This window comes from Tursiops truncatus, chromosome 15 (assembly GCF_011762595.2).
Source record: "Tursiops truncatus isolate mTurTru1 chromosome 15, mTurTru1.mat.Y, whole genome shotgun sequence".
NCBI classification, from domain to species: Eukaryota; Metazoa; Chordata; class Mammalia; order Artiodactyla; family Delphinidae; genus Tursiops; species Tursiops truncatus.
In genome coordinates this window covers 40,649,957-40,676,472 of record NC_047048.1, presented here as the reverse complement: position 1 = coordinate 40,676,472, position 26,516 = coordinate 40,649,957, and the positions used below count along the sequence as shown (strand labels likewise).

The window sequence follows — 26,516 nt, the reverse complement described above, 5'->3', positions numbered from 1 at the left end:
AACAAGAGAAGCCACTGCAATAAGAAGCCCACACACTGCAACAAAGAGTAGCCCCCGCTCACCGCAACTAGAGAAAGCCCGCGCGCAGCAACGATGACCCAACACAGTCAAAAATAAATAAATAAATAAATAAATATTAAAAAAATAAAAAGAGCAGCGTGGAGCGTTCCCAGTGCCCTGGAAGGCTGCCCCATCCCAAGGTAAGCACCATTCTGACTTCTATCACACAGATGCCCTTGGCCACTTTTTGAACACCCTATAAATGGAATTATACAGTGCGTATGGTTTTCTTTCAGAACACAGTATTATATCATTTGGCCTTTTGATGTTGTTTAGATATATTCTTGCACAAATTTCATGATGACTGTATTCCAATAAAATTTTACTTTATGGACACTGAAATTTGACTTTTATAATAGTGAGTGTATCCTGAAATATTCTTTTGGGTTTTTTTCAATTGTTTAAAAATGTTTAAAAAAAATTCTTAGCTCATGGGCCACACAAAAAATAGATAATGTGCTGAATTTGGCCTATGGGCTATCATTTCCCGACCACCAGAACAGTATTTTAAAAATACAGAGGTAAAAATAATCATTAACCTAGAATTCTATACCTACCTGAATGATCATTCAAAAATGAAAGTGAATAAGACAATTACTACAAAGACTGAGAGAAATTACCATTCAAAGAACCCAGTTGAAAGGACGAGTAAAAGATGTATATCAGGAAGAAGAAAATTAAACTCAGAAAGGAGCGGAATACAGATGAAACGCTGGGGAGAGACTAGTAAACATGCATGTGTATCTAAATAAGCACTGATGGCCAGAAAAAAAAAAAAGTAATAATGATGATAAATTTTGCTTTAAAAACAATAGCTGAATTGAATTACCAGACAATTAAAAATTTGTGAGATGGAAGGAAGGCAATCAGAAATAAAACATTCTAAGGTGTTTGAATCTTTTAGAGGCAGCTACAGATGATTAAACTTTGTCAAATCAATTGCGTTGAGTTACAAATTTAAGGGAACTCAAGGGAAATACCTTTTTATTTTAATAGCTATTTATTTATTTACTTCTCTTTATCGCAGTTATATAAAATCTCATTCAATTTATCCAAGATTTGAAAAATGAGATAACTTTAAAATGTTTAAATAATAATACGGTGGTACAGAGCTATGGCAAATGTTTTTATATCAGTTACGAATGACTTCCGTTTGAGAAATCAGCATAAAAATTTTTTTGAAAGCACTATTATTTTGAAAGCAGAGGTAGATGTGATAGTTCTATGTACATAAATATATAAATAAGTGACTTGTAACTGTCAAAAATTACCAATGAGCCATCAAGCCATGAAAAGACATGGAGGAATCTTAAATGCATATTACTAAGTGAAAGAAGCCAATCTGAAAAGGTTACACACTATATAATTCTAATGATATGACATTCTGAAAAAGACTCATTGAAGACAAAAAGTCAGTGGTTGCAGAAGCAAAAGGGGAGGGAGGGATGAATAGGTGGAGCACAAGGATTTTTAGGGCAGTGAAGCTATTCTTTATCATTCTATTATGATGGATACATGGCAATGTATTATTTGTCAAATCCCATACACTGTTCAACACCACGAGTGAACCCTCTGTTAACTATGAACACTGGGTGATGATGATGTGTGATGTGTCAATGTGGGTCCAAGGAATGTGACAAATGTACTACTATTGATAGTGGGGGGGTTGGAAGGGTCGGGAGAAATAGGAATTTTCTGTACCTTTCATTCAATTTTTCTGTGAATCTAAAACTGCTCTATAAAAATAAAGTCTATTATTTAAAAATTCTCTTAGCCATTTGCGTGCACATAATTAATTTTTCTGTTTCTGAAGACAGGTCAAGAACTATACCAGTTAACATTTACTGGGCACTTTACATAGATTTTCTCTTTAAACCTGGTGAAATAGATATTATTTTTGTCGTATAGTTAAGGACACTGGGGCTAAGAGAATTGACGAAATTAAGACAGTCACAGAAACTTTAAATATCTGCTTATCTGATCACAAGGCTGGCTTATTTACTAGTACTCTGATGACTTATTTTCACTTTTTTCTATTATCTGGCCTTAAAATACCTTCAGCTGCTTTTAGTTACAAGCCTTAGAGTTAATTATTGGGTCACACCTGTCCAGAAACCAAGCGGGAGTAGACCTCGGGGACTACAAAGCCTAGAATGCACCGCGGCGCCGGGTTGCCGAGCCGCCAAGCCGCCGAGGAGCGCAGCAGCTCGCGCTCTGGCCTGCCTCTCTTCCCCCGCCCTCGAGCGTCCGGACCGGAGCCTGGTTCCTGTCCCTTTGCCCGGTGCCGCGGCTCCACAGAGCCACCCGTCCTCGCACGGTCATCCCAGTCCCTGAGGCGACCTGGGAATGCGCCCCGGACGCCCCGGAACCTACCCGCCTCCCTGCCGGGCAGCCAGCACTCCCCACCTCACCTGCAACTCCAGACGCCGTACTCCAACCGCGGCTCCGAGTAGGACGCGCAGCCCGGTTACCACAGAAACGACGTTGCCTCCGTCACGGCGCGAGAGGGAGGTCAAAGGTCACTCCAGGCATTTCCGCTTCCCGTTCCGGGATCCAGCTTGTTGGAAAGCTTTGCGGTGCGGGCGAGTACCCTGGGCCCATTTCTGGGGTCTAGGGGTCGCCTGAGTCTGCTGTTGCAGCCATGGCGGCCTCCACCGCGGCCGGGAAGCAGAGGATCCCCAAAGTGGCCAAGGTAGGCGGCGGCGCGGGGCTTCGTGGAAGGAGGCCTAGGAGAGGGTTTGGTCCCGCCTGAGTGGTTCCCGGGGCGGGGGGCGTGTGGTCCCGGGAGCCGGCCCACCCCGTGCGGGACCGCGGGGGAGCGGGAGGGAAGGGCCAGCCGGTGGGGGGCGGGGGGCGGGGAGACACACCAGTGTCCACGGGGCCGTAGTGTGGGGAGGTGTTTTGCGAGGGAAGGAGTGGGGTCCTTCGATACAGACCAGCTGAGCCGGGTAAGCGCTAGGCGCTGGGGGGCTCCAACGAGGGCGGGCGACGAGCAGCCCTCCAGTAAGATACCTTAAGTGTAAAATTGCAACCTTGCAAAGGCTACTGAAGCCGAGTGGAATATGCCGTGGCATCTGGGCTTGTGTGAGGGGTTTCCAGCGTAAACTTTGCTGAGGAAGAGATAGTTAAGCTGACCCTTGAAGGCGGAATAGGAGTTACCCAGCTGAGAGTGGAGGGAATGAGAGTAGATGAGAAGAGTTGTGTGTTGGCATAATTTAAGCAATTAAACAAAATATCTGAAACGCGCTGATATTTCCGTCGGCGGCTAATACTTAGCGAGTGCTTAATATATGTGACAGGCTTTGTTATAAAGCATTTACAGCTACTCTCCCTCCACTCTGTTTCTGGAGCCTGTCCTTTACATACCCATGTAGATGACCCCCTGAGATAATGCGTAGAAAGCACATAGCACAGCTTCTGGTAGTTAATACTCATTAGGTATGAGCCATCGTCATTTTCATTAGCATCATTCTACACATGGCATTAAATACTTAATATTTCTTATAATTCAGTTCCATAAACTTCTATTGGGCTCCATGGGTCCCACAGAAATATAACATGAGCCACATAGGTAATTGTAAGTTTTCTCATAGCTATGTTAAAACAGGTGACGTGAATTTTAATTTATATATTTAGCTGGTGTAGCCAAGATAGTGTCATTCCAACATGTAAGGAATATAAAAAGTTTAATTAGGTAGTTTATTCTCTTTTTCATATTAAGTCTTCAAAATCCCGTGTGTGTTTTACACTTGCAGCCTAGTTTGGACTCACCAAATGTGATTCATGGCTGCTGTGTTGGACAGCACAGCTCTCAGACCTCAAGAAGCTTACAGTCTAATGATGGGAACTTACTGAATATGTCTTTGAAATGCCATGAAAAGTCAAACGCAGTTATCCACCTGGGGCAGAAGTTGAAGACTTCTGTAAATAGAGGTTGAAATGCCAGATAAGAAATGGCACACATCTTGATAAAACCTTTTGTGAGAATTTTACCAAGGCAGCCTCCAAGTTTATTATTACACTATTCTAAAAGGGAAAACTTGCTGGTTTTGCTATCTTGTCTCTTGAGGCTTTTACCTATGGCTTTGTAACAGATAACCTGCATAAGATAGAAAATACTTTTTTTACCTTGTTTCATAGAGAAATGGGAGCATGTCATGCAAAGAGGGCATCTTGTAGTAATGTTTATGAAGTTCACATCCAAAAATATGTTCATTTGTTTCTTAAACCTTGTTGTGAAGAGCACTTGCTAAAAATAGAAATGTTTCTTGTCTTAAAAGGTGAAAAACAAAGCCCCAGCTGAGGTGCAGATAACTGCAGAGCAACTGCTAAGAGAAGCTAAGGAAAGAGAACTTGAGCTTCTTCCACCTCCCCCTCAACAGAAGATCACAGATGAAGAAGAGTTAAATGATTACAAACTAAGGAAGAGGAAGGTGGGTCCATGTGATATCTTTTAGTCTGTTGATGTTGTTAAGAATTTATAGGTCAGAGTTTGAAAAGTTCCTCACTGGTTAGAGAGACTAGAAGCTAAGAAGAGGTGAGTGTTTCTAGCCACATGAATAGTATAACTTCTGGTTACCAGGTGATTGCATTGTGCTGAGCTCTATGAAATATGCCATGAGTTGTCTGTCTTAAAGAAATTAAATCCATCAGAGACAGAATGTTTGGTGCTGAAACAAAGATGAGTGGAAGTTTAACAGGCAGAACAACAGACAGCTGGAGGAGGGGTGGAATTAGCGAGATTGCATTATGTTCTTCTGTCTGTACCGCCTTGTGTGTTAAGAGGTAACACCTGGGATAGAGCCGCGAGAAGACTTGGGGATCTGATCCAACCTTCTCACCCTAGGATGTGGGATCATTTTAAACTGCTAATCTTACTGTATCTACTTATTAGTTATCCTCAATGAGCTGTGTATGAAATTCTGAGACATTGAGAGGACTTAAATAGGTAAAAACGTTTTCTTATTAGGAAAAGTGTAGAGTATATTAAAGTACCAGTTAGTTGTCATGAGCAATAAGAGAAAATATCAACAATTCTACTAATAATTCTTTTTATCTGAAGTTTTTCTCTCTGTTTGCATGTAAGACTTTAAGGAAATACTTGTGACCATAACCTTCTTTAGTAGGTTTCTTATTTCTTGAGGCTTCCAGGATGTAATTTCTCTTAAATAAGAGCAAAATGAATAAACTTCTTAGTACAAAGATCAATAGACAAAAGACGATATCATTTTTATTTTCCCTTTAATTTGACCCTTTTTGCCTTTTGCCAGACTTTTGAAGATAACATAAGAAAAAACAGGACTGTGATTAGTAACTGGATAAAATATGCACAATGGGAAGAGAGTCTAAAGGAGATTCAAAGGTAAAAATCACTGAGCATGTAATTGTATAAATAAAAATTCATAAATTACCAGATACTAAAACAGAAAAAGTTAAAGCATGAGTAAAACCGTGTGTCTCTGGTAGTAGTTTTCAAAGTCTGTTCCATGGGACCCTAGGGTTCCTTTGAGGGGCGTGAGGGCCACTGTGGTGGAACAGTCCTGGGGGGAGCAGTGGAGGCTCTCCAAGGTGGGTCTCGCCATGGGCACACACTTTATAGCCAGAGAAGTGCAGTTCCATCTGCTGTCTCCATATTGGGATTTTTTTTTTTTTAATAAAAATTGTTCCACTGAAAACCAGTGGCCAAAAAGATGACATCACAGCCTGAGCCTTCCTGTTGTCCCCTTTTCTGTGTTCTCCCAGCATGCCCCCTGCTCTGGCTGGGCCCGAGCACCTGTCGCTCCCTGGACACATCTTGCCTCCTCAACCTGACATCTGGCTGTTCTCTCTGCCCGCACTGAGCATCCTCCCTACCCACCTTGGCCTCTGGAACTTTTCCCAAGTTCTTACCTACTGCCTGGCCTTTTCCACCAGACGTTTTCATTTCTTTCCCCTCTACTTCCTTGTGCAGGCCTTGACTATAACATTTGTCACATTGCGTTGCAATTACACGCATGTCAGTCTTTCTCTGAGTCTTGTTAAGGTTCCTGAGAACCTCAGATCTTTTCACCTTTTTATGCCCAGAACCTGGCTCATGGTAAACACCTGACAGAATAGCAGAGCACTGCAGACGGTTTCAAATGCTTGCCATGTGTGTTGCGTGTACTGTTTCTGATACCCTCCAAATCTTGCTTCTCTAGGGCTCGATCCATATACGAACGTGCTTTGGATGTGGACTATCGAAATATTACACTCTGGCTGAAATATGCAGAAATGGAAATGAAGAATCGCCAGGTCAACCATGCCCGAAATATCTGGGACCGGGCCATAACGACTCTGCCTCGCGTCAACCAGTTCTGGTAAGTTTCTGATCTATTGAAATGGCTTTTTGTAGACTACAAATATCCACATTTTTGTGTATTTATTTTATTTATAGCTGTGATCGTATATATATTTAATCTTACATCTTATTTTTTCTTTAAACATACTATCAGTACTTTTTAATGTTCTTTAGTCTGCTAAGTTATAATCTCAATGTATAATAGCTGTGTAATCAAAACAAATTTTGGTTGTAATCTTTTATGCATAAAAATCATCTTGTCAAACTAAGCAACTTTTGAGGAGAAAAATCCTTTTTTCCAATGGTTGATCCTTTTCAGATTTACATTTTAATAAGAAAACATGTTTGACTTAACCTTTAGGGAAGATAAAGTCCTAAATCTTCTTCATGTTTAACAAAGTTAGAGCTAGAAATTGCCAGAGACTGTTTTTTTCCCTAAGTCATTTTGACCATGACAGATAATTTGGGATGATTTTGTCAAAGGTACAAGTACACATACATGGAGGAGATGCTGGGGAACATGGCGGGTGCCCGGCAGGTGTTCGAGCGCTGGATGGAGTGGCAGCCAGAGGAGCAGGCCTGGCACTCCTACATCAACTTCGAGCTGAGATACAAAGAGGTGGATCGGGCCCGCACCATTTATGAACGCTATATCCTTTGGACGGGTCTGCGTGGTGCCCTTTTCCCAGGTGCTGCACTCCCGTGGGGCTGTGGTCTGGTTGGGACATGTGGTCATTGATGTTGGCCTAGAAGTCAACATCTGCTGCGTAGACTTCGTTTATATTTTCTAGGGACACAGGTTGGTCAGAAAAAAAGTTTGTGGTCTGGATAATTGAATCTTTTCCAGTGAGACTTTGGTCTGTTTATACTTTGGCATTAACACTGTGGTTCCTTGTGGAAGGTGACATCCTAAGGCCCTGGCCGCTGCATTGGGTCCTGGTTTGTTCTGGGGTGTATGTTGGTCATTAGCACTGGTACTGGAGTCGATCTAGAGGGTTACCATTTACTAGCCATGTGACCTCAATGCATCGGGTAACTCCTTGGAGCCTTGGTGTCGTCATCTTTAAAAGGAAGGTAAAAGTTCCCGCTGTGGGCTGACTGTGAAGAGGAGATGGTAACACGGGAAAGCACTCTCAGGAACTTGAAATAGTTGATTCTACTTTTTCACTGTTCTTGTACTTGTGAATTCTCCTATTTGCTAAAGTTTATTTGTAAACCCAAAATCAGTATTTGTGGTACTTTGGCAGTCAGTTGCAGACAAGCCCAGAGTGATGAAAACTTTGAATCACCCAAGGCACATGGTCCCAGTTGAGGACAAACAAGACAATCATCTGCCTTCTGTCTCTGCTGTCCTGCAAGGATGACCGGAGCAAGGGATGGTGGGGGGCGGTACAGGGGAGAGAGAGACACTTCAGCTCTGGGGCCAGCTGCATGGGGCTGAATCCTTTCTCTGGCACCAGTTAGTGGGCAGCCTCAGGCAAGTCACTTAACACTTCGGAGACTTGTTTTCTCTTTCATAAAATAAAGAAAATAGAATCTACCAACATTAGTTGTTTTTAGGATTTAAAATCACAATCTGTGTGAGATGTGTGTGTGTGTGTATATATATATGTGTGTGTGTGTATTTCCCCTAGGAGCAGTGATTTGGTATTTGCTAGGCAGAATGACTTCATAGAACATAACTACTGCGAGATCCAAGACAACTTTATTATGCAATTTTAACATCTTAATTATGACTACTCATTTTGATATTACTAGTTTAACAACAGCATTTATAGTGACTGCTTTGTGCCATGCATTATTCTAAGCACTTTACAGATATTGTCCTTTAATCCCCACCACAGCCCTGTGACTCAGGAAATTGCTTCATTCTACAGATGAGGAAACAGGCAGGAGAGGGTCTCTCGGGTAGTGATGGAGATGGGATTTGAACCCAGTAGCCGCTTTAGAGCCTGCACTCTTTACATCGTTGCCCTATTTGAATGTATTACTACTTAAGAAATTAACGATTTCTTCACGGAAGGTAGATTAAAAATACATACGTCCTGTGAAGAAGTAAATGGTAATTCAGAACTTTCTCTTTTGGCTCTGGTTAGAAGTTTTCCTTTTGTGACATGTTTTTTTCTTTCTTCCTTTCTTTCTTTTTAAGATTTTTTTTTTTGTCTGCGCCACGAACCTTGCAGAATCTTAGTTGTCAGACCAGGGATTGAACCTGGACCATGGCAGTGAAAGCGCCAAGTCCTAACCACTGGACTGTTAGGGAACTTCCTTTTTTTTTTTTCCTTAAATTTTTATTGGAGTATAGTTGATTTACAGTGTTGTGTTAGTTTCACGTGTACAGCAAAGTGAATCAGTTATACATATATATGTATCCATTCTTTTTCAGATTCTTTTCCCATATAGGTTACCACAGAACATTGAGTAGAGTTCCCTGTGCTATACAGTAGGTCCCTGTTATCTATCTTATATATAGTAGTGTGTATATGTTAATCCCAGTCTCCCAATCGATCACTTCCCCTGACATTTCCCCTTTGGTAACCATAAGTTTGATTTCAAGATCGATGAGTCTGTTTCTCTCTGCAAAAAAGTTCATTTGTATCATTTTTTAAAATTAAATTCCACATATAAGTGATATATATTTGTCTTTCTCTGCCTGACTTACTTCACTTAGTAAGATAATTTCTAGATTTATCCATGTTACTGCAAATGGCATTATTTCGTTCTTTTTTATGGCTGAGTAGTATTCCATTGTATATATGTACAATATCTCATTTATCCATTCCTTTGTAAATGGACATTTAGGTTGTTTCCATGTCTTCACTATCGTAAATGCTGCTACAATGAACATGGGGTACATGTATTGTTTCAAATTACAGTTTTCTCCAGATGTATGCTCAGATTGCTGGATCATATGGTAGTTCTATGTGTAGTTTGTGTTTTTTTCCAAACATCTTTATTGGAGTATAATTGCTTTACAGTGGTGTGTTAGTTTCTGCTGTATCACAAAGTGAATCAGCTATACGTATACATATATTCCCATATCCCCTCCCTCTTGCAACTCCCTCCCACCCTCCCTATCCCACCCCTCTAGGTGGTCACAAAGCACTGAGCTGATCTCCCCATGCTATGCGGCTGCTTCCCACTAGCTACCTGTTTTACATTTGGTAGTGTATATATGTCCATGCCACTCTCTCACTTCGTCCCAGCTTACCCTTCCCCTCTCCTCGTGTCCTCAAGTCCATTCTCTATGCCATTCTCTATGTCTGCGTCTTTATTCCTGTCCTACCCCTAGGTTCTTCAGAACCTTTTTTTTTTAAATTCCATATATATGTGTTAGCATATGTTATTTGTTTTTCTTTCTGACTTACTTCAGTCTGTATAACAAACTCTAGGTCCATCCACCTCACTACAAATAACTCACTTTCGTTTCTTTTATGGCTGAGTAATATTCCATTGTATATATGTGCCACGTCTTCTTTATCTGTTCATCTGTCAATGGACACTTAGGTTGCTTCCATGTCCTGGCTATTGTAAATAGAGCTGCAATGAACATTGTGGTACATGACTTTGAATTATGGTTTTCTCAGGGTATGTGCCCAGTAGTGGGATTGCTGGGTGGTATGGTAGTTCTATTTTTAGTTTTTTAAGGAACCTCCATACTGTTGTCCATAGTGGCTGTATCAATTTACATTCCCACCAACAGTGCAAGAGAGTTCCCTTTTCTCCATACCCTCTCCAGCATTTATTATTTGTAGACTTTTTTTTTTTTTTTTTGCGGTACGCGGGCCTCTCACTGTTGTGGCCTCTCCTGTTGCGGAGCACAGGCTCTAGCCGCACAGGCTCAGCGGCCATGGCTTACGGGCCCAGCCGCTCCGCAGCATGTGGGATCTTCCCGGACCGGGGCATGAACCCGTGTCCCCTGCATCGGCAGGCGGACTCTCAACCACTGCGCCACCAGGGAAGCCCTGTTTGTAGACTTTTTGATGATGACCATTCTGACTGGTGTGAGGTGATACCTCATTGGTTTTGGAAGTTGGAAGTTTTGATGTGCATTTCTCTAATAATTAGTGATGTTGAGCATCTTTTCAAGTGCATTTTGACCATCTCTCTGTCCTCTTTGGAGAAATGTCTGTTTAGATCTTCTGACTATTTGTTGATTGGGTTGTTTGTTTTTTTGATATAGAGCTGCATGAGCTATTTGTATATTTTGGAGATTAATCACTTGTTGGTTGCTTCATTTGCAAATATTTTCTCCCATTCTGTGGGTTGTCTTTTCGTTTTGTTTATGGTTTCCTTTGATGTGCAAGGGCTTTTAAGTTTAATTAGGTCCCATTTATTTTTGTTTTTAATTTCATTACTCTAGGAGGTGGAACCAAAAAGATGTTGCTGTGATTTATGTCAGAGTGTTCTGCCTGTTTTCCTCTCAGAGTATCTGGCTTTACATTTAGTTCTTTAATGTATTTTGAGGTTATTTTTATATATGGTGTTAGGGAGTGTTCTAATTTCATTCATTTACATGTAACTATCCAGTTTTCTCAGCACCCCTTATTAAAGAGGTTATCTTTGCTCGATTTTATGTTCTGGCCTCTTTTGTCGTAGATTAGTTGACCATAGGTGTGTGGGTTTATCGCTGAGCTTTCTGTCCTGTTCTCTAGATCTATATTTCTGTTTTTGTGCCAATACCATACTGTTTTGATGACTGTAGCTTTGTAGTATAGTCTGAAGCCAGGGAGCCTAATTCCTCCAACTCTGTTTTTTCCCCTCAAGATTGCCTTGGCTGTTTGGGGTCTTTTGTGTTTCCATACAGATTAAAACTTTTTTTCTTTTAGTTCTGTGAAAAATGCCATTGATAGGGATTGCATTGAATCTCTAGGTTGCCTTGGGTAGTGTAGTAATTTTGACAATGCTGATTCTTCCAATCCAAGAACATGTTATATCTTTCCATCTGTTTGTGTTGTCTTTGATTTCTTTCATTATTAGCATTTTATAGTTTTCTAAGTACAAGTGTTTTGCCTTCTTACATAATAGGTTTACTCCCAGGTATTTTATTCTTTTTGATGTGATGGTAAATGGGATTGTTTCCTTAATTTCTCTTTCTGATCGTTCGTTGTTAGTGTATAGGAATGCAAGAGATTTCTGTGTATTTTGTATCCTGCAGCTTTACCAGATTGAGCTCTAGTAGTTTTCTGGTAGTATCCTTGGGATTTTCTAAGTATAATATCATGTCGTCTGCAAACAGTGACAGTTTTACTTTCTCTCCAGTTTGGATTCCTTTTATTTTTGTTCTCTGATTGCCATGCCTAGGACTTCCAAAACTATGTTGAATAAAAATGGTGACAGTGGACATCCTTGCCTTGTTCCTGATCTTAGAGGAAATGCTTTCAGTTTTTCACCATTGAGTATGATGTTAGCTGTGGGTTTGTCATATATGGCCTTTATTATGTTGAGGTATGTCCCCTCTGTGCCCACTTTTTGGAGAGTTTTTATCATAAATGGGTGTTGAATTTTGTCAGAAGCTTTTTCTGCATCTATTGAGATGATCATATGGTTTTTATTCTTCAGTTAACATGGTGTATCACACTGATTGGTTTGCAGATATTGAAGCATCCTTGCATCCCTTGGATAAATCCCACTTGATCATGGTGTATGATCCTTTTAATGTATTGTTTGATTAGGTTTGCTAGTATTTTGTTGAGGATTTTTGCATCTGTGTTCATTAGTGATATTGACCTGTAATTTTCTTTTTTTGTGGTACATTTTACTGGTTTTGGTATTGGGATGATGGTGGCCTTGTAGAATGAACTTGGGAGTATTCCTTCCTCTGCAATTTTTTGGAAAAGTTTCGGAAGAATCGGTGTTAACTCTTCTCTAAGTGTTCAGTAGAATTCATCTGTGAAGCCATCTAGTCCTGGACTTTTGTTTGTTGGAAGTTTTTAATCACAGTTTCAACTTCAGTACTTGAGATTGGTCGGTTCATGTTTTCTATTTCTTCCTGGTTCAGTCTTGGAAGGTTGTATCTTTCTAAGAATTTGCTAAGAATTTGTCCATTTCTTCTAGGTTGTCCATTTTATTGGCGTATGGTTGCTTTAGTAGTCCCTTATGATCCTTGGCTTTTCTGTGGTGTCAGTTGTACCTTCTCCTTTTTCATTTCTAATTTTATTGATTTGAGGCGTCTCCCTTTTTTTTCTTGATGAGTCTGGCTAAAGGTTTATCAGTTTTGTTTATCTTTTCAAAGAACCAGCTTTTCATTGATTTTTTTTCCTATTGTTTTTTTCTATTTCATTTATTTCTGCTCTGAACTTGATGATTACTTTCCTTCTACTAACTTTGGGGTTTTTGTTGTTCTTCTTTCTCTTGTTGCTTTAGGTGTAAGGTTAGGTTGTTTACTTGAGATTTTTCTTGTTTTCTGACGTAAGATTGTATTGCTGTAAACTTCCCTCTTAGAACTGCTTTTGCTGCATCCAGTAGGTTTTGGACTGTTGTGTTTTTGTTGTCATTTGTTTCTAGGTATTTTATGATTTCCTCTTTGAGTTCTTCAGTGATCCCTTGGTTGTTTAGTAACATATTGTTCAGCTTCCAAGTGTTTGTGTTTTTTAGTTTTTTTCCTGTAATTGATTTCTAATCTCACAGCGTTGTGGTTAGAAAAGATGCTTGATATGATCTCAATTTTCTTAAATTTACCGAGGCTTGACGTGTGGCCCAATATGTGATCTATCCTGGAGAATGTTCCATATGCACTTGAAGAAAGTGTATTCTGCTGCTTTCGAATGGAATGTTCTGTAAATATCAATTAGGTCTATCTGGTCTAATGTGTCATTTAAAGGCCTGTGTTTCCTGATTGATTTTCTGTCTGGATGATCTGTCCATTGATGAAAGTGGGGTGTTGAAGTCCCCCACTATTATTGTGTTACTGTCGATTTCCCCTTTTATGGCTGTTAGCATTTGCCTTATGTATCAAGGTGCTCCTATGTTGGGTGCCTCTATATTTACAATTGTTACATCTTCTTGAATTGATCCCTTGATCATTATGTAGTGTCCTTCCTTGTCTCTTGTAAAAGTCTTTATTTTAAAGGCTGTTTTGTCTGATATGAGTATTGCTGCTCCAGCTTTGATTTCCATTTGCATGGAATACCTTTTTCCATCCCCTCACTTTCAGTCTGTGTCCCTAGATCTGAAGTGGGTCTCTTGTAGACAGCATATATACGGGTCTTGTTTTTGTATCCATTTAGCCAGTCTGTGTTCTTTGATTGGAGCATTTAATCCATTTACATTTAAGGTAGTTATCGATATGTATGTCCTTATTGCCATTTCCTTAATTGTTTTGGATTTGTTTTTGTAGGTTTTTTTCTTCCCTTCCTCTTTTGTTCTCTTGTCTTGTGATTTGATGACTGTCTTTAGTGTTGTGTTTGGATTGCTTTTGTGTGTGTGTATCTATTGTAGTTTTTTGGTTTGCAGGTTCCATGAGGTTTTGATATAGCAGTCTATGTATATATATACACAAGGTTGTTTTAAGTTGCTTGTCTCTTAATTTCAGGTGCATTTCCCATTTCCTGCATTTGTATTCTCCTCTTCTCACGGTTACTGGTTTTGATAACGTGTGTGTGGATAATTTCCTGCCTTTACTTTATGTTTGCCTTTACCAGTGAGCTTTCCCATTTCTTGTTTCTAGTCGTGGCCTTTTCTTTTCCACCTAAAGAAGTACCTTTAGCATTTGTTATAAAGCTGGTTTGGTGGTGCTGAATTCTCTTAGCTTTCGCTTGTCTGTAAATTTTTTGATTTCTCCATTGAATCTGAATGAGAGCCTTGCTGGGTAGAGTATTCTTGGTTGTACGTTTTTCCCTTTCATCACTTTAAATATATGGTGCCACGCCATTCTGGCCCGCAGTTTCAGCTGAAAAATCAGCTGATAACCTCATGGGGATTCTCTTGTATGTTATTTGTTGCTTTTCCCTTGTTGCTTTGATATTTTTTCTTTGTATTTAATTTTTGTCACTTCGATTAATATGTGTCTGGGGGGCTTCCCTGGTGGTGCAGTGGTTGAGGGTCCACCTGCCAATGCAGCGGACACGGGTTCGTGCCCTGGTCCGGGAGGATCCCACATGCTGCAGAGCAGCTGGGTCCGTGAGCCATGGCCACTGGGCCTGCGTGTCCGGAGCCTGTGCTCCGCAACGGGAGAGGCTACAACAGTGAGAGGACCGCATACCGCAAAAATAAAAAAAAAAAAAAACAATATGTGTCTTGGCCTGTTCCTCCTTGGGTTCAGGTCGGAGGGGGCTGGGCCAGGAATTGGGGTGTTCAAGCCCACCCACGTGGGAGTCCCTCCCAGTGCATGTGGAGGCAGGGCCTGGTACGTGGAGAAGGAGGCTGCAATGGCAGCCCCAGCTTCCTCCACAAACGTTCCTGGTTGCCGGAGCTCCGTACTCCTGTCCCTCTAGGCTGTCTCTGTGCAGCCAACGGCAGTCTTCTCCCCGGATCTGCTCTCCAACGCCATGTTCCAGCACCCAGCCCCTTCTGCACCGGCAGACACACGTCTCAGGTTGGGGTGTGCAGGGCTGAGGCAGGGACCATCTGTGTAGGTCACACTCTGTCCTGCCTGCTACAGACCAGTTGCTGCGCTCTTCTGCAAGCCCCTGAAGCTCCCCTTCTGTCCCAGCTGATCTCCCCACCAGGGAGGGGGCTTCCCTGGGTGCGGGAGCCTCCCCACTCCTTAAGCTCCCCCAAAGGGGCGCAGGTCCCATCCCCCTTCCTCTTCTTTTTGTTTCTTTTGTCCTACCTGGTTACGCAGGGATCTTTCTTGCCCTTTCAGGTGTCTGAGGTCCTCTGCAAGTGTTCAGCAGGTGCTCTGTGAGAACTGTTCCATTTGTAGCTGTATTCTTAATGTATTTGTGGGGTGAGGTGAGCTCCATGTACTCCTATTCAGCTATCTTGACTCCTCCCACATGTTTTTTTGCTTAATCAGTAATTCAAATATTAATGTTATTGAGCAGATACTACAAAAAGTGCCATTTGTTGAGCACATTCTTTTGGCCTGAAATTGCTAAGAGCTTTACACACATTTTTCTCATTTAAAGTTGGCAATCATCAAATGAGGTTGGTTGGTATTATTTTCCTCTATTTATAGATGATAAAACTGAGGCTTAGATAAGATTAATGACTTGTCCAGATCACGTGACTAGTCATAGGCTTCAGCTTTTTCGTGGCTCCAAACTCCTGTTTGTACCACTCCTGAAATACTGAATACGAGTTGGAGGAGGCCACACAGACAAGACACGGCCTCTTGGGTGGCCACAGGTTAGTGGGTCTCCACCTTCGTACATGTGTTATCACCCCTGTTAGCCACCCACAGTGTGTGGTGTTGAGGTTCTGGATTTGGGTTTGGGTTTTTGCTTTTTAAGCCACGTTGTTCTGCCTGGTTTTTCTTTAATCCCGCTCACTTGTTCTTGTGCACCCTGATGTGAAGAACTGGATCAAGTACGCCCGCTTTGAAGAAAAGCATGGTTACTTTGCCCATGCACGGAAGGTGTATGAGAGAGCTGTCGAATTCTTTGGGGATGAACATATGGATGAACACCTTTATGTTGCCTTTGCCAAATTTGAGGAAAATCAGAAAGAAGTAAGTAAACTTGAAGGAACTTGATTATGTTGCAGAACAGCTTAGAAAAGATTACTTTTTGTGCACATTGAGTGCATTTACATTTTCTTATTTACTTATCCTTGGAGAAAATGCTTTCAAGATATGAAAATGTGATTTCTCAAGGAAAACAGCATATATCTGGCTAAGCTGCAGGTTGGGAGTGAGTGATTATGGATTATATTATAGCTGTCTTAATTTTGTTGTGCTCTGCTTCAAAATTAAGTCTTTAAACCTAAATGAGAATATTATCTGTAAACTGAGAGTCATTTGATACTCTGATTAAAGGGCTTTACAGGTAATGAACCTGGGAAACAAAAAGCCCCAGAGCCCTCAGTACAGAGAACAGAATATGAAATGGAAACAGAGATTGTCCCACGAGAAGTCAGTTATTTTCTCCCATAGTATGTATGGAAAATAATCCTGAAATGTAGCTCAGATAATACAGGAGGGGGAGGGGTTGGCTGGGATCTGAATGCAGGGTCTTGCACAGGTCCCAGAGGTGAGTTCAGATTCTGTCCTCAGGCCGGTGGGAAGTGTGGAGGGTCTTAAGCAGGAGGTGGTTGGATGTCATCTGTGCTGTGAGGGGAGCCTCTGGCTGGTTCATGCAGAGTGTATTGGGAAGAGGGCGGCAGAGTGGGCATGGGGGCGCTTTTCACATGGTCAAGGGAGAAATGGAGGTGGGTCGGCAGAGGCCTGGGGAGAAGTGAAGGGCTGTGTTGAGGAGGTAGAAAGGGCAGGGCTGTGGAAGCAGCCAGTGTGAGGAATGCAGGAGAGAGGAGTTGGGGAGGCCCCTGACAGAGCAGGTGTGTGATCAGGGTGGTGGGTGTGACTGCCCAGGACGGGGAGTCTGACAACGACCCAGCTGGGCGGGAGGAGCGAGCTTGGGTGAGTCTGAGATGCATGGACGACATCCAGCTGGCAGCGTTAGGTACACTGTTAAATGTGGGGCTCAGAGGAGAGTGTCAGTCCATCCTGGCTAAAAGTACCTCAACAAAAGGGAGAAGAAAAGTCGTACTTCGGGCATTTTGAGGCCTCATAATCTAACTTACAAGTAATGTTTTATGTCATAATTACTCTTCAAGTTGTGGCTAGCATGAGAATACTGTGTTCTGGAAGATAATCATCCTGTCTGCTTTCAGTTTGAGAGGGTACGAGTGATCTATAAGTACGCCCTGGATCGAATTTCAAAGCAGGAAGCCCAGGAACTCTTTAAAAATTACACCATCTTTGAGAAGAAGTTTGGTGACAGGCGGGGCATTGAAGACATCATCGTGAGCAAACGGAGGTTCCAGTACGAAGAGGAGGTGAAGGTGAGCACTGGCGGTGAGTGGTTGTGCTGGCAGGGACCTGCTGGCTAGTCCTGGGCCACAGCATCGCTCTCCGTCCTGTGTGTGCAGTAAATTGGCATTCCAGATGGGGAGGTAAACGGGGCTGGTAGAAAAGGCAAGCAGACAGCGCTTGGATTTGCTCTGCCACTCGCATGTTGGAAGTCACTTTGTTGGTTGCTGATTATACACAGAGAACTTGAGCAAAAGCAATCTGAAATCCATTTGAGCTCACTTTTTGAAGAAGATGGAAGAGTCAGAGATTGATCGAAAAAACCCATTTTTACACATTACCTTTTGGCTTAATTGCTTGAACAAAAGACATATTGTAGTTAGGGTTCCATTCTCATCTCTGTCTGTAAGGTACTATTTTGATTTGAATTCAAAGGTAGTAGTGTTTTCCTTTACTGCTCTGCTCTGTATTTTAAAATACTTCTGCTTGGCCAAATTAATTGAGATATCTCCAAACAAAGGACTAAGTCTGGTGTTAAATGGGGTCAGCAAGATAATGTTCAAGACATATTGCTGTTAATTGAAAAGGCAGGTTTTGCAGTTGTGAGCATGGTATAATTCCATCGTAATTTTAAATCTAGGCATAGTGCTATGGAGTCACATATATAAACAAAGACACATAAAAAAATAGATGTCTATTTTCATAGCTATAGATACTGGGAGGTTTACAGAATCAATAGGAAGCTGGAGGAGCAGGCTTGGATAATGGGCGGGAATCAGGGCAGTTGCAGAAAGTCCTGGAGCAGGAGATGAGACAGTCACATTTCAGTCTGGCCAGGGATGACTGACCCACCAATGGATACTACTTCCAGAAACCAGTTCTCAGTGTGCTTCATCTCCACGTCACCCACTCATGTGCCCCAGACCCTCAATCAGGGGTCTTTACTCAGCCAAGTGCGGTGGCTGCCAGGGTGGGAAGCCGGGGAGCTGGCACCCTTCACCTCTGTGGAGGAGAGGCATCCAGGGCACCACCAGAGCAGGGGTCTACTCTGATTACCATTTGCTGCTGCATTAAAAAAAACAAAAAAGGAAAAAACATCAGTTGTTATTGATCTTTATGTATTTGTCTCTAAGTCATTTTTCCACTTACACCTTCTTGAAAAAAAAATGAAAAATTGGTATAGTCCAAAAAAATAAGCTGTTGTAGATAAAAGGGGCTTTGCTGGGGGAACCTCTGGCTAATAGTCTGTCTTCTATAGTCCTTTTCCTTTTCTATTATAGAACCTCAGGAATGGTATTTTTAAATGAAATAGCCTGTAAAGTCTAGAAAAAAGTTGCTAGAGTACAGAAAGTCAGTCTGCTGCCTTCTTTCAGCTCACATAGTCCCGCAGGTGCAGCTCTGGGTTTGGTTTCTAATTATTAACCTTATCTTTCTAGGCTAACCCGCACAACTACGATGCATGGTTCGATTACTTGCGCTTGGTTGAAAGCGACGCAGAGGCAGAGACGGTGCGGGAAGTCTACGAGCGAGCCATCGCCAACGTGCCGCCTGTGCAGGAGAAGAGGCACTGGAAGCGCTACATCTACCTGTGGATCAACTACGCCCTCTACGAGGAGCTGGAGGCGAAGGTGCAGAGCCTAGTCCTGGGGTGGCTGGGGGCGGGCTCCTCCCCCTGCGCGTTGGCCCTGCTGGCGCGGCTGGGAACTGATACCACATTTTATAAGGTTGTTTGTTTTTTGGGGTTTTTTTGGCTGCGTTGGGTCTTCGTTGCTGCACATGGGTTTTCTCTAGTTGCAGGGAGCGGGGGCTACTTTTCGTTGCAGTGCACGGGCTTCTCATTGCGGTGGCTTCTGTTGTTGTGGAGCATGGGCTTTAGGTGCATGGGCTTCAGTAGTTGTGGCTCGTGGGCTCAGTAGTTGCGGTACACGGGCTTCAGTAGTTGTGGCTCGTGGGCTCTAGGTACGCAGGCTCAGTAGTTGTGGTGCACGGGCTTAGTTGCTCTGCAGCATGTGGGATCTTCCTGGACCAGGGATCAAACCCACGTCCCCTGCGTTGGCAGGTGGGTTCTTAACCGCTATGCCACCAGGGAAGTCCCCTCTGCCACGTTTTAAACTCTACACCTGTAGTGGACATAGGTGAGGTGGTTTTTAGTTTTGCTGTATTTTTTTTTAAACCTTGAGATGCAACAAGATTATTACTTGGAACTTGAAAGGGAACAATGAACTAGCCCTTAGTTTCATTATCTATAGTTTCCTGGGTTTTCTCATGAAGAGGGATCACAGCTGGATTGCACATTCTTACTTTTAGCAAATTTTCAGAAATTGGTTGTGTGTAAGTTAATAGGAAAATGTTAACTTTCTGCTGCTGATCCGAGACTGTAGAACATCTTTGTTTCTGCTGTCAGGCGAAAGAGTTTGAGGGCTGTATTGTGGGTGATTCTGTGATCAAAGTTTGATGGCCAGAGGCAGTTCAATTTTGATCATAAATGCAATCAGGGTTTGAAAATAACTTGTAGGAACATATTCAATGTTAGGGGTATATATTAGTAATAGTAAAATTAGTATTAGTAATAGACGTAAATATTTTGTGCAAATTTCTTATCCTAATGCAGGATCCGGAGAGGACAAGACAAGTTTACCAAGCCTCTTTGGAACTCATTCCTCATAAAAAGGTATGTTTGCTCTAAATGTTCTGTTCCAGACACATCAAACTCCTGCATCTGTTACTTGTGAAATAATTCAGTGAAATCATATTTATTGATTGGCTCTTCCCTGTGCTAGGCTCTGTGGAAAACATAAATAAGAATAAGATACACTCTTTGCCTCTGAAAACAGCTTACAGTCTAGTTGAGCAGGCAGCCTGTGTTAAGTGACCAATGACTGATATATATGCTAATGGAAAAATTCCAGGAGGATGGTAATCAGAAGAGACTGAGCTCAGCATGAGAGGGGACAGCCAACCGGCTGCTGGCACCTGTGTGGTCGTCTGCAGGCGCAGGGAACACGCGTGTTCTGGGGATGGTTGACACATGATCTCTGTGTATTTCCCAGCATGAGAGACACAGGTGTTGACCGAGTTGCCTTCTAGAATAGAGGGCCATGTTCTGCCTGATCACAGCACACCCACAAACCAAGCTGCCTCTCAGTAGGGGCTGCAGAGCCCTGCGTTATAGTGAAGTGCCTAGATTACTGTTCCTAATTTCTGTCAAATACTGTCTTCTTAGCTTATAAATGAAAAGATACATCTGTCCTAGCTCTGTAGCTTTAGGGAAGTTCGTCTGTGGCCCTTGTTAATTTAAATTTAACTTATGTGAGTTTTTGCGCTTTTGTTTTCTAGTTCACATTTGCCAAAATGTGGTTACTGTATGCACAGTTTGAAATAAGACAGAAAAATTTACCATTTGCCAGAAGAGCTTTGGTGAGTAAAGAAAGGCTCAAGATGCATCATTAAGTCCTTCGAGAAGGAAATTAAAATCTTAATGCTTACAGGTTATGTGATTCCTCTTGAGAAGGCAGCAGAAATACCGTGCCTTTATAACCTGAGACTTGTTCGAAAGCACGGCCTTTGAAGAAAGATTGGGTGATGATGCTTAAGTTATTCTGTGTCAACATTGGACAGTTTCAGATCTTTCCTCCGGCTAGAGACATCGGATCTTAGCTCTTTAGTATTCTGATCCTGTACAAGATTTTTGGTGTATTAAGTGCACCTTCCTCTTAACAAGTGTTCTAAAATTTCTTAATAGGATCAGATGCAGCTATCCTTCTGGTAAGCTACTCTCACCCTGGCTGTGGGCAGCAGGGTTCGTCCCTTGATTATCCTTTTACTCATGGGAGGTGTTGTCCATCTGACATCCGCATTCACTAGGACATCCTGAGAAACCAGGTGAAATTCAAAATAGTTTTCCGAACAGTTCTGGAACACTATATCTCTTGCAAAACAGGCCGACTTGACAGCTGAGTGAATTGGAGGGTTTCCTTTGGTCTCTGTCGAGCCAGTTTGAGCAGTGCGTTACTGCAGAGGGAGAGGGTGGTGCGCCGTGTTGATGTGCCAAGGCTGTTGCTCAGCAGAGAACAGCTTCTAGGCCAGGCTGAGGATGTCTGCACAAGTCAGACCCACTCAGACATCACAGCGGTCGATTATCTTTTTTTCCAGGGAACTTCCATAGGCAAGTGTCCGAAGAACAAGTTATTTAAAGGTTACATAGAACTGGAGCTACAGCTTCGAGAATTTGACAGATGCCGGAAGCTTTATGAAAAGTTCCTGGAATTTGGGCCTGAAAATTGTACCTCTTGGATTAAATTTGCAGAATTAGAGACAATCCTTGGCGATATCGAGAGAGCCCGGGCCATCTACGAGTTAGCCATCAGTCAGCCACGCTTGGACATGCCGGAGGTGAGGCCCGCGGGGTGACTGGCTTTATCTTAGACGCTTGCCCAGTGTTACCTCAGATGACCTTGTGAATATGTGTGCCTCTTAGAGTATAAAGACCATCTCACCTATAGTCTTTTTCACTCAGATTAGGACTTCCTGTTTTGGAGACAGGAAGGTGGGGGAAGCAGCCCTCTCTAGTCGGGTAGCACAGCACAACACAGCCCCACTGTGACGCCAGGATGAATTGGGATCTTATGGGTGGGATCTTCTCCCTTTCTCTTTTTCGTGGATTTTTTTTTTTTTTTTTTTTTTGGCGGTACGCGGGCCTCTCACTGCTGTGGCCTCTCCCGTTGCGGAGCACAGGCTCCGAACGTGCAGGCTCAGCGGTCACGGCTCACGGGCCCAGCCGCTCCGCGGCATGTGGGATCCTCCCGGACCGGGGCACGAACCCGCGTCCCCTGCATCGGGAGGCAGACTCCCAACCACTGCGCCACCAGGGAAGCCCTCCTCCCTTTCTCTTAACAGAAGGCTAAAGAGGATGAGCCAGGGCAGCGCAGTCAAGGCCACCTGGAGAACAAGGGAGGTAAAGGTTGAGACTGCACAGCCCGGATCCCTCTGGTGCAGTTTTGCCTGGATTAGGCTCTCACTAAACCAGGATGTTCCTGGAGGTACCACTGCCCCTGTCCAGGCCGGCCTGGCTGGCCACAGGGCCTGAAATCATCCCGTCAGGATCTAAGCTTGAGCCGCGAGGTGGCACCAAACAACAGCTAGGACAGCGTGAACCTCTCAGGAACCACTGAGCTCGCTCAGTGACTCTCGCTCTGGTGTGACCCTGCACTGAGCGGTTCACCAGGCCCTGCTGACTGCACTGGGCAGGGCTCTATGTGTCACTGGTCCCATCACTTGGCCTCAGCCGCTCCACAGACTGCGGCCTCCAGGCGTCTGGGCCACATCTTCCTGGTCCCTGTGCCCTGACGGGCTGTGCCAGGCGGGTGGGCAGCTGTGCCCTGGATGCTTGTTGAGTTGGACTCAGGCATATCAGGGAACTTAGAGTGGAGACAAAAACGGTGTGCACTGGCTGATCTAGGCCTGTTTTCTCCCCGCAAGTCCGTGGTTTGTGGCAGCCTCATGACAGTGCCTGGGAGGTTTGGCAAGTTACCCTGCTCTTTTGATAAGTCTAGAAGAGAATCCAAAAGTGAACCCAAGGTCTTTTTTCTCATAATGTAGACACTTAGCCAAATTTTGGCCAGTCTGTAAACACCAGTATTATTTCTTGTATCCACATACAGTCTGTTCCTTAATTGGTCATGAAAGTTCTAGGTTCCTAGATTTCCTAGGTTAGAATGCTAGTTAGGCTGTACTTTGGATAGGGGCATGTTGCTTCTTAAATGTCAAGACTGACCTATGAGGTTATCTTTCTTAGGTGCTTTGGAAATCATATATTGATTTTGAAATTGAGCAGGAAGAAACTGAAAGAACACGAAATCTTTACCGACGATTGCTTCAACGGACACAACATGTCAAGGTATCCTGTGCATTGTGGGTTATCTTTAATTTTGCTTGAATCAGCAGTCCAGAAGAAATAGTGTATTTCTATATTTTAAGTGTGTGGGATTTTTTAATATATTTATTTTATATGATTTCCTTACTTTTACAGAGAGCTTGTGAGTCTCAGAGGACTTTGGAATGTTAAGCTTATACCAGGTCAATATTTATACTGCGTGTAAATAACTTGGATATCGTAGGGTTGAATAAAAAATTAAACTTCAGGATTTTGAGACTATTTCAGACACCTAATTGGATGTAGAAGCAGACTGCTTCACCATTCCTATATAGAAGCATCTAGTCAGTCTGTTGTATTGAAATACTAGAGATGAACATGTTACTATGCTCAGATGTCACTAACAAGAAATTAGCTTTATTATTACATTGTTTTCTGGGTGACATGGATAATTTGGTTCTTTAATAATATTTTTTAAGGTATGGATCAGTTTTGCACAGTTTGAGTTGTCCTCAGGGAAGGAAGGAAGTTTGGCTAAATGCAGACAAATTTATGAAGAGGCTAACAAAACCATGCGGAACTGTGAAGAAAAGGAAGAGAGACTTATGTTGCTGGAATCTTGGCGAAGCTTTGAAGATGAATTTGGAACAGTATCAGATAAGGAGAGAGTAGACCAACTCATGCCAGAGAAAGTCAAGAAGAGAAGAAAGGTCCAAGCTGATGATGGGGTAAGAACTGAGCCCCTGAGCTAGTCCTTCCCTGCCAGCTGAGCAGAAATGCACCCGACTTTGAAATGCATACTTTGAAGTGGCGTGTATACAATCTGAGAAAGGGGGTTGACAGCTGGAGGAGGAGACGGTCACAGTCTGGCTACCATGGCAACACAGCAGGGTGTATGGTCCACCCAGGGCTGGAGAACGGTGGGGGGTGGGGGGTGGCAAAGGTTCTTCCTGGTGCTTGGTTCCAGAAACTGCATGAAATGTATTTCCGGAGCATTAAGCAGGAGGTCAGGGTGGAGGCTTTGTAGGCTGTAGTAAAGCTCTGACACAGTTGGTGTCTCCTGCGGGTTGATTTGAGGGGCTTCGTTGGAGGAGGGTCTGTTGGGAGGCTATTGTAAGCAAAGCAAGGTGGTGTTGGGAGCTGGGACCAGGGCGACCTTTAGGAAGTGAAATCAGTGCCCGATTGGAGGTGGGATTCAAAGGCAGGGTGTCAGGATAATCACAGATTTATGGCTTTCACTATTGGGTAAATACTAAGTAAATCTTTAAAAATTTAAAGACTCACGTAAGACTGCAAGATGGGGTTGAAGACACTGACTGTCTTTTCGATTGACCATACAGGAGCTATGCTTAGATTTTTAGGGCATTTTCCACCAGGTTGTAGCTCTCAGTGAGCTACAGCTGCAGCAACACCCATCCAACAGCAATTACTCCCACTCTACCAGGCCAGGCCCTTCTAATTTCTCTTTGAAAATTCTGCTTTCCAAGTAGACTTTGATGTTGTTTTGCACAATGAAGGTAAGTTGAATTTGAACCCTGGGTTTCCCAGTGAGAATTCTCCACTTTAAGTGAAACGTATTCCAGCCTTGTGTTAGCTTATCTTTTAACTGTTTTACTTTTTTCCTGTAGTCGGATGCAGGCTGGGAAGAATACTATGATTACATCTTTCCGGAAGATGCTGCCAACCAGCCCAACCTCAAGCTCCTGGCCATGGCCAAACTGTGGAAGAAACAGCAGCAGGAGAAGGAGCCTGGCGAGGAAGACCCAGATGCGGACGCTGCCGAGCAGGGGTCCGGGCCTTCCTGTTCCTGTTGAGATGTTTTATTATTTTCATAGATGTATAGTTTGGAACTCTTGCAACTCCTGTAAGTTTTTGGATATTTCACCAGTGATGAATCGATGGGAATCTTTGGCAGCTACTTTTGAATTATTTTTAAAAGGTTCTTGGGTTAGTTACGGTGGGTTGCAAGTAAAGGAATCTTTTTAACTGTTGGATTTCTTTGAGTCTCAACATTTTGTGTTGTCCTAATGCATCATGCATTAGGAAATCCTTAAGGTAACACTTAGCGTGTCTTTTAGATCGAACTGCAAAATTTTGAAAGAGTCTTTTTTTAGAAGTTCTCAGTCACATCTCACAGTAACTTTTCAGGTGAAGTTTTCTCATGCTTGCCTTCTTCATAAAGATGTTTTATGCATTCATCTGAATCCTGTAACTTATTTACATCTTAAGAGTCACACTGACTTGAGTTCCATTCCCAGCTCTGCCACTTGGTGATACATAACATTTATTTTCAGTTTCTTCACTCATAAAATGGGCTTTTGCCAGCTCATTTTGAAGATTAAATTAGAAAGGGAGTATTCCTGGCACAGAGTAAGTGCTCAATAAAATGTTCATTCCTGGCCACTTTCTTAAATAACGTTCATTCCTTGTGGAATTGAATGTGCTTAGATTAACGTCTAAATAGCTATACCTTCTTAATGGCCATTTATACTAAGTGTTTTTGAAAACACCAGTTAGAAAATAATTTACAGTTACTGTATTACTGAACAAGGTCTTTTTTTTTTTACCAAAAACATTTTAGTTGAATTTCAGTTATGCTGTAATCAGTCTCCCAAACTAGTTGAGCTCTGCAGTGGCTTGTTTAAAGAATAGTAATGCAAGAGCTGTGAAAAACAATGTCCCATGCTCCAGTGAGTTTGGGAAACCCTAGGTTAAGGGTTAAGCCTTGTTGACAAATCTCTTCATAGTTAGGCTTCTCAGGGCCCTTGATAACACTCCCTATACATTGTGAATCCCCAGGTGCAATGCTGGCTGTGCTTCCCAAACTTAATGGACAAGGGAATCATCTCTACCTAGAGCACCAGTAAATGTTGCCCGGCGTGCTGCAGTAGACTGTCTACCTGTAAAACCTGACACGTTCAACTTAGCCTCGATTTAGAACGTGAAAAACAGCTGAGGTAACTATATGCTAAGTCATGAAACAAAGCAGCACAAGATGATAATGTACTTGCTGGCTGATATGCTGCTTATATTCTCAGGCAAAAAATACTTGCCTTAATTAACTCATCTGAGAGATTGTTTCCTTTAATCCAGCCTGTATTTCTCAAGCCTATTTTTTTTTTTTGGTTCACCACACAAGCTGTTTGACTAGAACCGTATCTTTGTGTTTTTTTCACCTATAAGGCCAATTAGCAAATATACTGTTTGCAAATTTATTATTACATTTTCAAGTGTATTATTCACCCAAGGGAATAAAAGCTGATCAATACAGTGTTAAATTGTATCTTGAAAATTGGGGGCAGAAGGAAATAGGACTAGCAGGTGAAAGCAACCTGCTCTTAGCCTCGCTACTT

General features: G+C 42.6%; 2 protein-coding genes across 5 annotated transcripts in view; one reads left to right on the top strand and one right to left on the bottom strand.

Annotated features, from left to right (window-relative positions):
* CFAP61 (cilia and flagella associated protein 61) overlaps positions 1-2,521 on the bottom strand; it is a 255,844-nt gene extending 253,323 nt beyond the window's left edge. Inside the window, exon 1 of the mRNA XM_073792625.1 lies at positions 2,472-2,521. The gene's annotated coding sequence lies outside the window, so the exon portion shown is untranslated. The remainder of the gene's footprint in view (positions 1-2,471) is intronic.
* A 76-nt stretch (positions 2,522-2,597) lies between these two features.
* CRNKL1 (crooked neck pre-mRNA splicing factor 1) overlaps positions 2,598-26,516 on the top strand; it is a 31,068-nt gene continuing 7,149 nt past the window's right edge. The window contains exons 1-15 of one of the 4 annotated variants that reach the window (XR_002174844.3): positions 2,598-2,752; positions 4,341-4,493; positions 5,331-5,422; positions 6,240-6,398; positions 6,863-7,029; positions 15,814-15,992; positions 17,153-17,323; positions 18,728-18,919; positions 19,903-19,962; positions 20,628-20,708; positions 21,444-21,683; positions 23,086-23,187; positions 23,643-23,891; positions 24,792-25,027; positions 25,963-26,120. Coding sequence is in view for 2 of the 4 variants with exons in the window: in XM_004322449.3 (XP_004322497.1) it covers positions 2,702-2,752; positions 4,341-4,493; positions 5,331-5,422; positions 6,240-6,398; positions 6,863-7,029; positions 15,814-15,992; positions 17,153-17,323; positions 18,728-18,919; positions 19,903-19,962; positions 20,628-20,708; positions 21,444-21,683; positions 23,086-23,187; positions 23,643-23,891; positions 24,792-24,977 (2,082 nt within the window). In the remaining 2 variants the exon portion in view is untranslated. Of the gene's footprint in view, positions 2,753-4,340; positions 4,494-5,330; positions 5,423-6,239; positions 6,399-6,862; positions 7,030-15,813; positions 15,993-17,152; positions 17,324-18,727; positions 18,920-19,902; positions 19,963-20,627; positions 20,709-21,443; positions 21,684-23,085; positions 23,188-23,642; positions 23,892-24,791; positions 26,435-26,516 lie in introns of those variants that run through there. The other 3 variants (XR_004522153.2, XM_004322449.3, XM_073792623.1) reach the window with 3 other exon arrangements.